Below are 14,889 nucleotides of genomic sequence, written 5' to 3' on the forward strand. Positions count from 1 at the left end.
AGTAATGACATTAGGAATAATAATGGGCGTCTCCACAGCAATAACGAAAGATAGTAGAACTTCTTCAAAGTGGTGAGAAAAAAATAGCTGTCCACTTAAAATTGTGTATGTAGAAAATCAACTTTAAAGAACATAGGTGAACTAAATACATTTTTGATAAGCAGAAACTAAGGGTTCACCATCAACAGACTGTCACTGAAGAATATCAAATGTTGTGTTTCAGAAGGAAGGAAAATTACATCCTATGTGGAAGATCTGAGATGCAAGAATGGTGAGTAAAGAAATGATTAACACATGGGTAAATCTAACAACTACCTATATAAAAAGAGAAATAACAACGTCTAATTGCTAAGGTTAAAAATCACAAGCTTAGACTAAAATACTGGAGGATTATGGCACAAAAGTTGGAAGAGGGGTGATTGAAACTTAAAGATTTCTAAGATCTTCAATTAGAGAGGAAGGTGAAGATATTACCATTACATTTTAAGTATGGATGGTAAATTCAAAAGCAATTTCCCAAAACAAAGATGAGGGGAAGGAGGGTAGATTTTATGTATTTATTTATTTTATTTACTTTTGGCTGCTTTGGGTCTTCGTTGCTGCACGTGGGCTTTCTCTAGTTGCGGCAAGCAGTGTGTACGCTTCATTGTGGTGCGCAGGCTTCTCATTGCAGTGGCTTCTCTTGTTGCGGAGCACAGGCTCTAGACACACGGGCTTCAGTAGTTGTGGCTCGTGGGCTCTAGAGCGCAGCCTCAGTAGTTGTGACGCACGGGCTTAGTTGCTCCGCGGCATGTGGGATCTTTCCGGACCGGGGCTCGAACCCATGTCCCCTGCATTGGCAGGCAGATTCTTAACCCTGCGCCACCAGGAAGTCCCTAGATTTTCTTTTTTTTAATGTTTTAAATTAATCCAAAGGAAAATGAAGGGAAAGCAAAAACAAACAAAAAAAGCACAAAATAAGGTGATAGGAATAAATCTAAATATATCAGTAAATAATCAGGACTAAACTCATCAGTTAAGGTTAAGATTAGATTAAATATAATCCAATTTGCTATATGCTGTTTCTGGGACACACTAAAACATCAGGACCAAGTAAGACAAAATTAAAAGGGAAGTAAAAAATCTACTAGGTGTACTGTGAGCATCTTTATGTTAATAAATTTAAAACTTCAATGAAAATGACAAATTCACAGAAAGATGTAGTAACAAAAATGACTGAACTCTTTTTTTAATTTAATTTTTTTATACAGCAGGTTATTAGTTATCTATTTTATACATATTAGTGTATATATGTCAATCCCAATCTGACTAAACTCTTGAGAGAAATAGAAAGGCTAACAATTCTATAATCATTGAAATCTAATCATTAGTTAAATTTTCTCACAAAAGAAACACAAATGTCAGACAATTTTATAGGCACCCTCTATCCAATATTCAAGGAAGATATTTAAATCTTTCTCTTCTATTTCAATAGAAAAAAAGAGAGAACAGTCACTAAGTTATTCTATAACATGGACATCAAATCCAGACAAGAGCAACACAAAAATGGAAGATTATAGGCCAATTTTATCACGGTACTAGAAATTTTAGCCAGCAAGCACTGTAAGAACACCACTATCATTTATGGTCCACATAAAAGACCCAAGAGGACTTCCCTGGTGGTCCAGTGGTTAAGACTCCATGCTTCCAATGCAGGGGGTGGGTGCAGGTTCCCTCCCTGGTCAGGGAACTAAGATCCCACATGCCACAAAACATGGCCAAAAAAACAAGAAAACCCTATAAATTTTAAATATAAGACTTTTAGCAAAATGACTGGATATAAGAGGAATAGTCAAAAATATAACTTCTTAGGTCAGGAAAAAGAAAAAAAAATGTTTTAAGGTATCATTTGTAATAGAACATAAAAGATAAAGAAGCTAGGACATACCTGGTGGCACAGTGGTTAAGAATCCGCCTGCCAACGCAGGGGAGATGGGTTCGAGCGCTGGTCCGGGAAGATCCCACATGCTGCGGAGCAACTAAGCCCGTGCGCCACAACTACTGAGCCTGCGCTCTAGAGCCCGTGAGCCACAACTATTGAAGCCCACGCTCCGCAACAAAGAGAAGCCACTGCAATGAGAAGCCCGCGCACCGCATGGAAGAAAAGCCCCCACTCGCTGCAACTAGAGAAAGCCCACGCGCAGCAACGAAGACCCAACACAGCCAAAAATAAATAGATAAATACATAAAAAAATAAATACATAAATAAACAAGATAAATAACATTACTCTTCTAAAAAAAAAGGATAAAGAGGCTAGGAGTAAATCTAACAAAAGATGCTCAAAAGCTTTAAAAGAAAACTTCTAAGAACTAAATGGAGGGGTATGCTATCTTTATGAATAGGAAGATTATGAAGATGTTGTTTCCACAAACTAATCTACTGTTTGATTGCAAATTCAGCTGAAGTCCCAACAGAATTTTTTCGGAAACCTAACAAGTTTGTTCCAAAATTGCACAGAAAAAAAGAGCCACGGTATTCCTAATGAAACAGATGGCGGGGTGGGGGGGTTACTGAAATATCAAGACTTCCTATAAAGCCACAGAAATGTAGATGTTTAGTATCAGTGCTGGAATAAACAATGAACCAATGGAGTAGAGAGCCCATGAAACAAAACCCACATATATATAGAAACTTATATGACAGATCAATGGGGAATAGATGAACCACTCATAACAGATTTTGGACAGTTGGTTACATCCCTAAGTGGAAAAAAAAAGTGAATTTGAATTCCTATTATCACACCATATACATATACACATACAATTTAATATGGATTAAAGTCAAATGTAAAAAAGAAAGCTTTATAACCTTTAGAATATGGGAGAACATCTTTATTAAGGACTTCTTAAACAAAATACAAAAAAGCACAAAACACACAGGGAAAGGCTAATAAATTTGACATTAAACTTAAAAATTTCTGTCTAAAATGCATAACCTAATTTCAATCAAACATCAAGACTTAACTTACAGTTTACAGAAAGTAGAGAGGATGGAGGACACCATGAAGATACCGTCGAATAATTCCAGAATGTGGAATATTCTACAAAGCAACTGGCCTGAACTCTTCAAAAAGTCAATGTCATAAAAAAAATTTAAAAAACATGTGGTTGGGGTGGATGGATGGGTAGGAAACTCTTTTAGATTAAGAGAATAAAATGACAAAACAACATGCAGTTCATGAAGCTTGGTTGAGTCTGGGTTTAAAAACAAACCAACATATAAAAATGACATCCTTGGGACAATGGGAGAAATTTGAGTTTATACTATATATTACATATTATGAGATTACTGTTTGTAATAATAATATTGTGGTGATATAGGACACTTGCTTTTTAGAAAATGCATGGTGAAATACTGAAAGGTGACATATCATGTTTTCAATTTACTTTCAAATTGTTCAACAACAAAATGTTACTGTTTAATTTGGATGGAATATATATGGATGTTCATTATGTTTCTGTGTTGCTACACATGTATGAAACTTTTCATATTAAAAAGTTGAGGGAAAAAAGTTGGGGGGCATTTACAACTTGCGCCCTCCCAAGGGCATCAATCAGTGAAAAAATAACCACAAACTGAGAGAAAACGTTTACAACATATAACAGTAAAAATGGACTAGTATCCACAATCTATTTTTTTTTAACTCCTTAAGAAAAAGGCAGCAACGTAATATAAAATGGGCAAAAGACAGGAAATAAGCTTTTCACAGAGAGCAATCAGGAATGAATATAATATACGCGAAAAGCAGCTCAACCTTGTTAGAATTTAGGAAACGCACATTCAAACAATGAGACTCCCAGTCTGGCCAAAATGGAGTAACAGGGGCAGAATTTCCCTTCCCCATATTAAACAACGAAACATCCGTACAAAATATGTACAATAAAGTTTTTCAGACATTGGACAACTGTGCAGGACAGTGACTCTTGAGAGGAGAACAAACAGGGAAAGTCCTACCATTGCCCAAGCTTAATGCAGGGAGAGCCTGGGCGTTTCCCCGGGTAGAGCATTTAGGGGAGCCAAGGTAAAATCTGTAGGGTAGAGTACTGGAGAGAGGAGCTACAGAGGGAGGATTCCAGATCTACAGAGAGTTCCCCTGAGGCTTCGGCTTATCAGTGTATGCACTTCAGAAAACTACCCCAAGGTGGGAAAGAACCAGAAAAGAACAAGTGGTAAAATTCAAGTTCATACAGGGCTCAGAATGGTTCTCGCTCTCAATAGACAGAGTGGAGAAATCTCATAGTAAACCACGTGTAAGGAAGATTATTCAGAAGGGTATTATCTCAGTAGTGAGCCAAATTAGCCTAGATTAAAGGCTGTTCTGGTCCTATCTCATTAAGTATAAAAGCAAGCTATGAAATGATCAAATTATTTCTAAATAACTATGTCCCAGAACAAAACTCAACATATTAAAAGGAATACAAAAAGCTCCAGCACCCAACAGTGTAAAATCCAAAAATTATCAGGTGTGCAAAGAAGGAAATTACAACCCAATAATGAGGGGAAAAAATCAATCAATAGCAACAGACAAGAAATGACAGATGACAGAATGGTCAAGTATATTGAAACAGTAATGTTCAGTCAGATGTTCCAAAAAAGAGAGGAAAGCAGGAGTCTGGAAGGAGAGACATGGAAGATATAAAAAAGACCCAAATGGAACTTCTAAAGATTAAAAATATAATGTATGAGGTAAAAAATACATTGGACGGGATTAACAAGAGATTAGATACTTAAGGAGAAAACATTAATGAACTTGAGGACATAGCAATGGAAACCAATCTGGAACACAGAAAAATAAATAAATAAATAAAAAGACAAAGAAAAATAAAACAAAACAGAGCACCAGAGTGCTAAGAGACAGTTTTCAAGTAGCCTAACATACAATTAGAGTCCCACAGGGAAAGAAATGAAGGACAGAGACAGAAAAAAATAAATGAAAAAGCCTCCAAAATTCCAAATTTGATGAAAACCATAAATCTACAGGTAAAGAGCCCCAGCAGAAGAAACATGAAGGGGGAAAAAAAAACTACACCAAGCACATCATAATCAAAGTGCTTAACAGCAGTGATCAAGAAAAACCTTAAAAGCAACTAAAGAAAAAGAGGGGCTTCCCTGGTGGCGCAGTGGTTGAGAATCTGCCTGCCGATGCAGGGGACACGGGTTCGAGCCCTGGTCTGGGAAGATCCCACAGCCACGGAGCAACTGGGCCCGTGAGCCACAACTACTGAGCCTGCGCGTCTGGAGCCTGTGCTCTGCAACAAGAGAGGCCACAATAGTGAGAGGCGCGCGCACCGTGATGAAGAGTGGCCCCCGCCTGCCACAACTAGAGAAAGCCCTCGCACAGAAACGAAGACCCAACACAGCCAAAACTAAATTTAAAAAAAAAAAAGTTTCATACAGAAGAACAAATGTAAGAGTAATAGAAGTCTTCTTGCTGGAAACTACAATAATATACCACCTAACAGCCACTGGATTGGCAAAATTAAAAAGTCTGAAATTAAGAAGTATTAGAAAGGCTATGAAACAAAGGTAGTTCATATAGTGCTGGTAGGGATATGACTGGTACAGCCACTGCAGAATATAACTTGGCATTATCTTATAAAGATGAAGATATCCAGGGGCTTCCCTGGTGGCGCAGTGGTTGGGAGTCCGCCTGCCGATGCAGGGGACATGGGTTCGTGCCCCGGTCCGGGAGGATCCCACATGCCGCAGAGCGGCTGGGCCCGTGAGCCATGGCCGCTGAGCCTGCGCGTCCGGAGCCTGTGCTCCGCAACGGAAGAGGCCACAGCGGCTGAGCCTGCGCATCCGGAGCCTGTGCTCTGCAACGGGAGAGGCCACAGCAGTGAGAGGCCCACGTACCGCAAAAAAAAAAAAAAAAAGATTAAGATATCCATATCACGTGACCAAGCAAATCACTCCTAGATAAAGAATGTTCATAGCAGCATTGTTTGCAATAGCAGAAACAAAAACAAACCCCAAACATCCATAAACAGAAGAATGGATAAATTATGGTCTATTCATATAACATAGCAATAAAAATGAATGACTGGGCTTCCCTGGTGGCGCAGTGGTTGGGAGTCCGCCTGCCGATGCAGGGGACACGGGTTCTGTGCCCCGGTCCGGGAAGATCCCACATGCCGCGGAGCAGCTGGGCCCGTGAGCCATCGCTGCTGAGCCTGCGCGTCCGGAGCCTGTGCTCCGCAACGGGAGAGGCCACAACAGTGAGAGGCCCACGTACCGCAAAAAAAAAAAAAAAAAAAATGACTTTCCAAAAACACTAAGCTGAAAAAAGCAAGTCACAGAAGTAAACGTACTTTATACCATTTATATAAAATTCAAAAACATACAAAACTTAACATTTCATTTAAGGATACGTACATACGTTGTAAAACTATAATAACAAGCAAGAGAATGACAAACACAAAATACAGAATAATAATTATTTGAGAAGGAGAGGGTACTTTTAAAATGCCAGTAATATTCATTTCCTAAGCTGGCCAATGGGTACACGGCAGATATTATTCTTTATACCTATATATATACATTTGTGTATTTTTGTAGGCATGAAATACTTCATTAAAAATAAAGACTGAAAAATATGAAAGACTTTAAAAATGAAGACTACTATTTATGTATAACAATAAAATTAGTGTAAAAAAGTATACAAAGAAAATGTTCAATTCTTTATTTCTTTCAGTGCCCCGTACAATCAGTATTAATCTAAAAGGGCTATAATCCTACTGTGAAAAAAAAATAACAGGCAGTGTCTTTAACTGCTTTGACACAAAATCTGAACGTCTGGTACTCGAAATTATACAAGAGCAAATATGTTAGCCACTCATGTCTGATTCTTCAACTTTCATCTGTACTTAGATTTTTCTTTATCTTTGGATTTCTTGGGACTCCTGCTTCGTTCTCTCTTTTTACTCCTTTCTCTTTCATAGGGATCTGTCTGGTATTTGGATTTGTGACTATTACTATAGTGGCCATCCCTTTCTCGAGATCGGCTACGACTTCGGTTTTGAGGTCGGTCTCTCTTTTCACTCTTTTGCTTCTCCCAACAACTTTCTTCTTCTTCATAGTGACCAAAGCCCATTTCCCTGTAGATATCCTGTCAAAGGAATAAAGTGAATCAGTAAAATAATCATTTTGTACACACTATCAACAAAACTTAGACAAGTCCTCCATTAGTAAGCGGTTTTTACAGCTCAAATTTGAACGCTACCACTAAGGCCAAGAATCTTGTAAGTTAAAACGCAAAAATAATTCAGAAAAAGACTTAACCATTTTCTCATCGATCTCATTATTCTGTACTTACTACTTCAGCTGAACTGAAAGATCAGATCCAAAAACAAGGAACTGAAATAGCCCAATTGAAATAAGAAGCCTTTAGGGTGAAATTGCAATACCAAGAATTCTGGTTATGTGTGCTCACATTTCCACCTCTCCCTCTCCACTCCCCAAAAATGTGGTTCCATCACTGATCTGCAGTGAAACTACTAAAATCCCGATAAGAATCCTATAAAGAAGACATCATTTAAATAACATAGCCAGAAGACGTTTTAGACAGATCAATCAGTCTAAAGAGAAGAGAAAACAGATTCTGAATACTTGGGTCTGAGCAATTATTTTTAAAGTATTTTTTTGTGACAGCTCCTCTCTAAATCTCTAAATAAATTTTCTGGTTTACACTAAGCTGATAAATGGTTTTTTTTAAATCATTATTGACATATTTCTTTAAAATGAGTTAAGAAACACTGAAATAATTCATTGCCCCAAAGAGAACAAAGTGGGTACATTTAGTTCTATTCTCAATAACTAAGGAGCAGTAGTAACGTTTCCATATACAAAAAAGGGCTAGTTACAACACAATTCTATCTCCGCTTGTGTCTTATCCCTGATGAAAATGAGTACCTCCACAAGTGGCTGAAATCTAAAGACGCCAGAGCCAATGCTCTTTTAAGAATAGTTCATAAAATTCAACTTTCTTAAAAGATTTCTCAAAGGAAAGGCAAAATTCTAAGGACTGAACTCCCATGCGCCCAACTCTATCACCTTAGACATTATAATAGTAGATGTAACTATCAAGGCTTAAAACCCAAGTGGTGAAAACCCACGGTTAAGGACTGGGTTTTAAGCAAATGATTCACAATGATTCCATATACTATCTAGATACTGTACATTACGCCTGGCATAGAGATTGCAGTATGTGAAAACAGACCTAACGTGACTGTTACATTCCACAGTGTTTGTGGAATACCTCACTATAAACTGATTCATGATTTCCCACACAATACCAATAGTTCTTGTCATTCTATAAGAGTCCTGGAGGTAGAAAATGAGTAGGTAGTTCAGCTTAACCTTTTATCAACTATTTTCGAGCAAAATGTGACATCCCTAGATAAAAGAATTTTTTGTGCTTCCTGTAACATATACAAAATGTAAATATCTATGTACTATTCTGACTGTACACCTAGTACTTATTTCTGTACTGGTTGAGGCAAGAAACTTTTTAAATGGAGAGACTGTTTTAGCTGATGGATAATCCTATAAAGTCTTCAGCACATTATTATGCAAACAGGCACTTAAATGCTTTGAGTGTTTAAAATAAGAGAGAGAGAGAAAAGATTGTGCAGTATTTAATTCTTTGAAAAAATTGACTAAGCTGAAAATCTGAAATGGACTGAAACCTTAAAAACCTCTCCTACTTGGCACAGTTTTCAAAGCTACACAAGCTTTGAAGTCGGGCAGCTCTAGGTTCAAATGGTCTTTGCCATTTAGACGTGTCAAACAAGAAATGCTCTTGAGGTTAGATTTATCAGTGAAGGTTTCATAGAGAAGTTATAATGGACTTGAGATGAGCCTCAAAGGATGAGTGGGTTAGGGCTTGGAATGGCTTCAAGAAGGCTAATGCAAGGAGTGTTAAGTGAAAATTGAAAAGCAAGGAAGAATGAGTACTGTATGTATGAAGGAGAAAAGTTTAGGCAGCTGGATGAAGCCATGTTAGAACAGATCTAAGTATGTGCTTGCACAGTGCTAAGTGCTTTTGGAGTACAGTATTATCCTCCTTCCAGATATAAGGCAACTGAGACTCAGGAGATCCCCATAGGTTGGAGATAATTATTTCATTGATCAGTAACTCTACATATAAAATTGAAAAGGGGGTGGTATAGAGTAATGAAAAAAATAATACCACATCCAACTGAATTAAAATAAATGTTAAACTTCCAGTCCTCCCACGAAACTATAAGGCCCATGGGCTCGTGGGGTCAGGATCTTCATATCTAAGGTGAGGGAAACAAATCACATGAGCTCTAAGTCCTTTCCAGTATGGACTTTTAAAAATTCTATTTGTTTTATGCATTTAAGACATAAGACAAGATGATTAAACCAACAAGCAGCTGAAAAAAAGAAAGAAAGAAAAAGAACACCATAAAATGTTCAATTTAAGGCACTCAACTTAACCAAGCCAATAATTTCACGTTTAGTAGTCAAAAAATTAAAAAATCAACCAAAAACTGTCCTTGCTGAGGTCTCTGGGAGTAAATCAGAGGTTTAGTTACATCTAAATCACTAAAATAATATTAAAAGATGAAAATGACAACAAAAAGTCCCAAATTATAAGAACACTGAACACCTATGAAAACCACAGAGGAGACAGGCAAGTAGTCTGAGTACCTCTCAGCCAGGCAGCCCACGGCCGAGTACTCATTTCCTGTAACCCCAGTAAAACTCAAACCTCAAGAACACAGTAACCAGCTCTGGAATTAAGACATGTGGTGGAAAAATTAAACAGAGATTTCGAATTGAACAGTAAGGCTGTCATTCAATAAAAAACAAAGCCCTTGAAGAAGTAAGTTAAAACATTCTTAGGAAACTAAGCTCACCAAGCAAAACACCACCGAACAGGAAAATTTGAGCTATACCTGAAAATTCCCTAGCACTGAAAATTCCCTTTAATGATTATGTTTTTGAGATTAAAATCAAAAGGATAAAAAGCAGAATAACAGAAAAAACTGGGCCCACTGAAATCTTAAAAATGGATGCTATTCCATTAGGAAGAAGAGAAAATTAGTACAGCTATATTATTAAATCAAAGTACAAAATCAGAAACAATTGCTTTAATACACTTCGAAGGGAGAGATAAAGTTAGAATATTATTGCAGAAAGAGAAAGACATTTGCTACTGCTGCTGTAAAGTTTTAAGTAATCAAACAGCAAGATAAAAAAGATTCACAAAAAGGCAGGGGTGCAAGGGTGGGAACCACAGACTTAAAATGCAGCCAGTCTTTGGAGTTTTTAAAGATGTCTGATTATCTCAAACACACCAATGTGTATTTCGGGCCTAAATTCATCGAGGAATCCACGTACAAGCGCAGGATGAGCAGCTGTAGCTATAAGCAACACATGGTGGGTGGGGGGATTAAGGAGTTTTAGGGGAAAACCTGCTAAATAGTCACAGAAGTGTGATACAGGCACCATTAAAAAAGATGCTGGGGTGACCTTCGGCTAAATTAATAGAGTATAAAAACTAAGAGGGAGATGTTCCTATTGGATGACATTGGAATATTATACTATGAGACAAATTATATTAGAATTAACAACTGGAGTTAGGAAGGAAAACTGCTGACAGGAATATATTCCAGGTAAGAAGATTTAGAAAAGAAACTGACAGAAATATATTCCAAGTAAGAGGAACAGCAGTAAGGGTGCAAGTCCAAATTTAAATTGTGGTTCCATTACTTATTAGCTGTGAAAAACCACTGGCAAGTGGCTGAACCTCTTTATTCTTTACTTTCTTTTCTGTGAATGGAGACAATAGTATCCACCTCGCATTATAAGGACACAGAGAAGTTACTATTACTGATTCATGTGAGGATTACTTGAAGGATTGACAAGGATGTAACTTAAAAACTGAGGGCAGGGGGCTTCCCTGGTGCCACAGTGGTTGAGAGTCCGCCTGCCGATGCAGGGGACACAGGTTCGTGCCCTGGTCCGGAAAGATCCCACATGCCGCAGAGCGGCTGGGCCCGTGAGCCATGGCCGCTGAGTCTGCGCATCCAGAGCCTGTGCTCCCCAACAAGAGAGGCCACAACAGTGAGAGGCCCGCGTACCGCAAGAAAAACAAAACAAAAAACAAACGGAGGGCAGAGCATAAATGATGGGAATCTTTAAGTAGTAAAAGGTTTATGGAAAGAGGAGAGATTAGATCTCTGCTGGATGACAGCAAGGAGTAGGAAGATCGGCTGTCGAGAAAATAGGGTGCTAAAAATATATATAAAAAATGCGGGGCTTCCCTGGTGGCGCAGTGGTTAAGAATCCGCCTGCCAATGCAGGGGATAACGTTTCGAGCCCTGGTCCGGGAAGATCCCACATGCCGCGGAGCAACTAAGTCCGTGCGCCACAACTGCTGAGCCTGCATTCTAGAGCCCACGAGCCACAACTACTGAGCCTGCGTGCTGCAACTACTGAAGCCTGCACGCCTAGAGCCCGTGCTCCGCAACACGAGAAGCCACCGCAATGAGAAGCCCATACACCGCAACGAAGAGTAGCCCCCCCTCGCCGCAACTAGAGAAAGCCCGCACGCAGCAACGAAGATCCAACGCAGCCAAAAATAAATAAATTAAAAAAAATGCATTTGCTGACAATTTTTAAAATGAAGAATAAACCATAAAATTCATAAAATGGTTACCTTTGGGGAAAGAAGAAAAGGGGGAAAGGACAGGGATGGAAGCTAGGTTTTCTATACGTACCATTTTGTAGATTTTACTTTGGAACCATACAATTATTATTATTATTATTTTTGCGTTACGCGGGCCTCTCACTGTTGTGGCCTCTCCCATTGCGGAGCACAGGCTCCGGACGCGCAGGCTCAGCGGCCATGGCTCACGGGCCCAGCTGCTAAGCAGCATGTGGGATCTTCCCAGACCGGCGCACAAACCTGTGTCCCCTGCATCGGCAGGCGGACTCTCAACCACTGCGCCATCAGGGAAGCCCCAATACAATTAGTTTTTTAAATGACAAAACAAAAGAAAAAATTTTAAGCTATCCTTAAACATCAAAAAGAACAAGTTAATTTAAATATGAATCCAGTTAATGGCCTTACCAGAGAAATGATTCCAAGTGATTTAAAACACAATGATTTGACTGTAAAAATAACAGTAACAGCCAGTGTAGAAAATGTCTGCACACACATTTTTTTTCTTTTTCACTTAATCGTAACGTGCCTGGACAATAAATATTATCTCGATTTCACAGAGGAGGAAACTGTGGCTCAAAAAACTTAAATAACTTGATGAGGTCGCATCAATGATTAGCAACGTAGAAATCTAAACCCAGCTTTTCTGACAGCAAATCCTTTACTTTGCCAATCACACTACATCTCTCCATCTCAGTGTCTTTGCTTAACATTCTCACAGTCTTGAGTCCCCTCTGCCAACTGAAAGCCTCCTCGTCTACCAGGGCCCAGGTTGAAATGCCCTTACGTGGCAAAAACCATAGCAAGGGAACATAACATAATCTGCTTTTCAATTAACTGAGAGTCAAAATGCAGGCTGGAAATGATTCCTTCTCTTTATAATTAATTTTCTCTGGGGAATTTTTATTATCATTGTCTTAGAAAAAGCATTGTTCAAGAAAGCTTTGGGGATGATCAAGCTAATTATTAGTGCTGCTTTTATTTCATATATACCATATGGAAGGGCATAAACGTTTTTCAGGTCCTAAAACCTCAAGACCTCTAAATGCTGTACATAACACTTGGTGATAAATTAACATGATACATTATAAGAACTTTTTTACCATAACCACACTTGTTTTTGGTGGGAATAAGTGAGTGTCCACAGGTATGAAAATCACTCTTGCTTCACAATGTGGAACTATATGATATATTAAGTTATTTCAAAAACAATCTTTTATAATCTGTTATATATATTCTTGAAAATTAAAGTTCATTACCCTAGTGAAACCATTCTACATCTTAAGAGTTAGGAACACATCCATCCCTGTTCAGGACTATACCCTTATCTCCTAAATTAAGATGTAATTTACAAATGGATGAAATATTTATTTCTCTACAGCTAAGTCTGAACATCAGTAAGTACCTGATTTGTATTTTTGACTGGCATATAGTCCTCATCTTCTTTTTCTTCAGAGCAGTGGCGGGTTTTCTTCTTGTGTTTTTTACTTGTGTGTGAGTAACCTGACTTTGAGTCTTCTGCCTGCTCATCTAGTATAAGATCATATTTTGCACTGCAGCAGCTAGTTAAGGACAAACATGAGAACTGACACCGGTAATACATCAAAACATAAGAATCTGGTAAACAAAGTAGGCCATGAGGTTAAAGGTAACTTTTTAAAGCAAGAAACATCTCAGAAGCATAGAGTATATTTCTAAAACAAAACTAATTCATATTTTACTTCATTACAGAGTCAGGAAAAATGGAAAGAACACCTGTCTTTAATAAACGGTTATAAATTGGTAAGTGGGCCAAAAATATAGAGAGTAAAAAAACAAAATGAAAAATATAAGTAGCATAAAAAATAAAGAAGCATATTTGTCAATAATGAAAAACTTAAACTTAGAAAATGAGGCACATTTTTAACTAGAAAAAATTAAGACATTATAAACCCCAATGCCAGAGAAGCTGTATAGATGAAAAATACAGTCGTGTGACTCTTCTTTTGAGCGTAAATTAGTTCAGTCCTATAGGAGAAAATTTAGCAATGCATATCAATAGTTATCATGTTTAAATTCAAATAAGAATTTATAAAATAACAGTAAGTTAAATGAACATAAGCACAGCTGTCCCTCATTATCCACAGGGGATTTGTTCCAGGATCCCGAGGATACCAAAAGCTGCAGATGCTCAAGTCCTTTATATAAATGGCATAGTGTTTGCATATAACCTACGCACACCCTCTTTTATACTTCAAATCATCTCATTACTTAAAAACCAACACAATGTAAATGCTATGTAAACAGTTGTAAATACAACATAAATGCTAGTAAATAGCTGCCTGCACAGCAAATTGAAGTTTCGCTTTCTGGAACTTTCTGGAATACTTTTCCTGAATATTTTCCATCTACAGTTGGAAATCCATGGATGCAGAACCTGCAGATACAGAGGGCTGACTGTATACATAACAGAATTTTTTTTTTTAGGATTATTTTTAATACAGAAATTAAGAACAATAAACAGCCTAGTAATAAAGATATACTTAAATACATCAGGGTATTTCAACTGATATATTACTATAAAGGAAGTTATTAACAATGACAAATGAATGCTATTAAATAACCTGGAATGGTGTTTATAAAAAATTAAAAGTGGAAAAAGCTTGAAGCAAAAACTGTATATACCACACAGTGATTATAACTTTATAAAGCTTTATAAAAGATCGAGGCTTGAGAGGAACAAGGAGAAATAAAAAGTATCATTTGCCCAGGTGGTAGAATTATGAGTGAATCATTTTTAAATTTCACATAAATGTTATAAAAATTGTAATAATATGTTTTAATTCAGAAATAAGTGTTTAATATACTATAATGTCTTAGAATAAGAGAAAATGTAAGACTATTAGAACCTCTTCTAAAAAGAATCTTAAACTCTAAAACAGATTCTGAGGAAGGCTGACAAGGACTAGAACAGTGGTTTTCAAAAGAAAGGCTAGGAGGAAGCCCAAAGCGCAGAGCTATTTCAGTGGCGTGTGGGACTAGAGTAACAGTAGACACACTTCCCTCAGGACTAGGGCTTCGCCAGGCTACAGCTCTATGCTTCCTCAGCGATGTCTCTCGTTCAGCAGGAAAACACTGCAACTTCTGGCTTTTCACAGGACGGCTAATGACAGCT

General features: G+C 37.8%; 1 protein-coding gene across 1 annotated transcript in view; it reads right to left on the reverse strand.

The window, feature by feature from the left end:
- Window positions 1-2,865: 2,865 nt before the first annotated feature.
- The window catches only part of PPIL4 (peptidylprolyl isomerase like 4), a 37,468-nt gene continuing 25,444 nt past the window's right edge, over window positions 2,866-14,889 (reverse strand). Inside the window, exons 12-13 of the mRNA XM_079940017.1 lie at window positions 13,141-13,288; window positions 2,866-7,148 (exon numbers count right to left, since the gene is read on the reverse strand). Of these exons, the coding sequence (XP_079796143.1) occupies window positions 6,897-7,148; window positions 13,141-13,288 (400 nt within the window). The 3' untranslated portion in view covers window positions 2,866-6,896. The remainder of the gene's footprint in view (window positions 7,149-13,140; window positions 13,289-14,889) is intronic.

This window comes from Stenella coeruleoalba (genome assembly GCF_951394435.1).
Source record: "Stenella coeruleoalba genome assembly, chromosome: 12".
Lineage (NCBI taxonomy): Eukaryota > Metazoa > Chordata > Mammalia > Artiodactyla > Delphinidae > Stenella > Stenella coeruleoalba.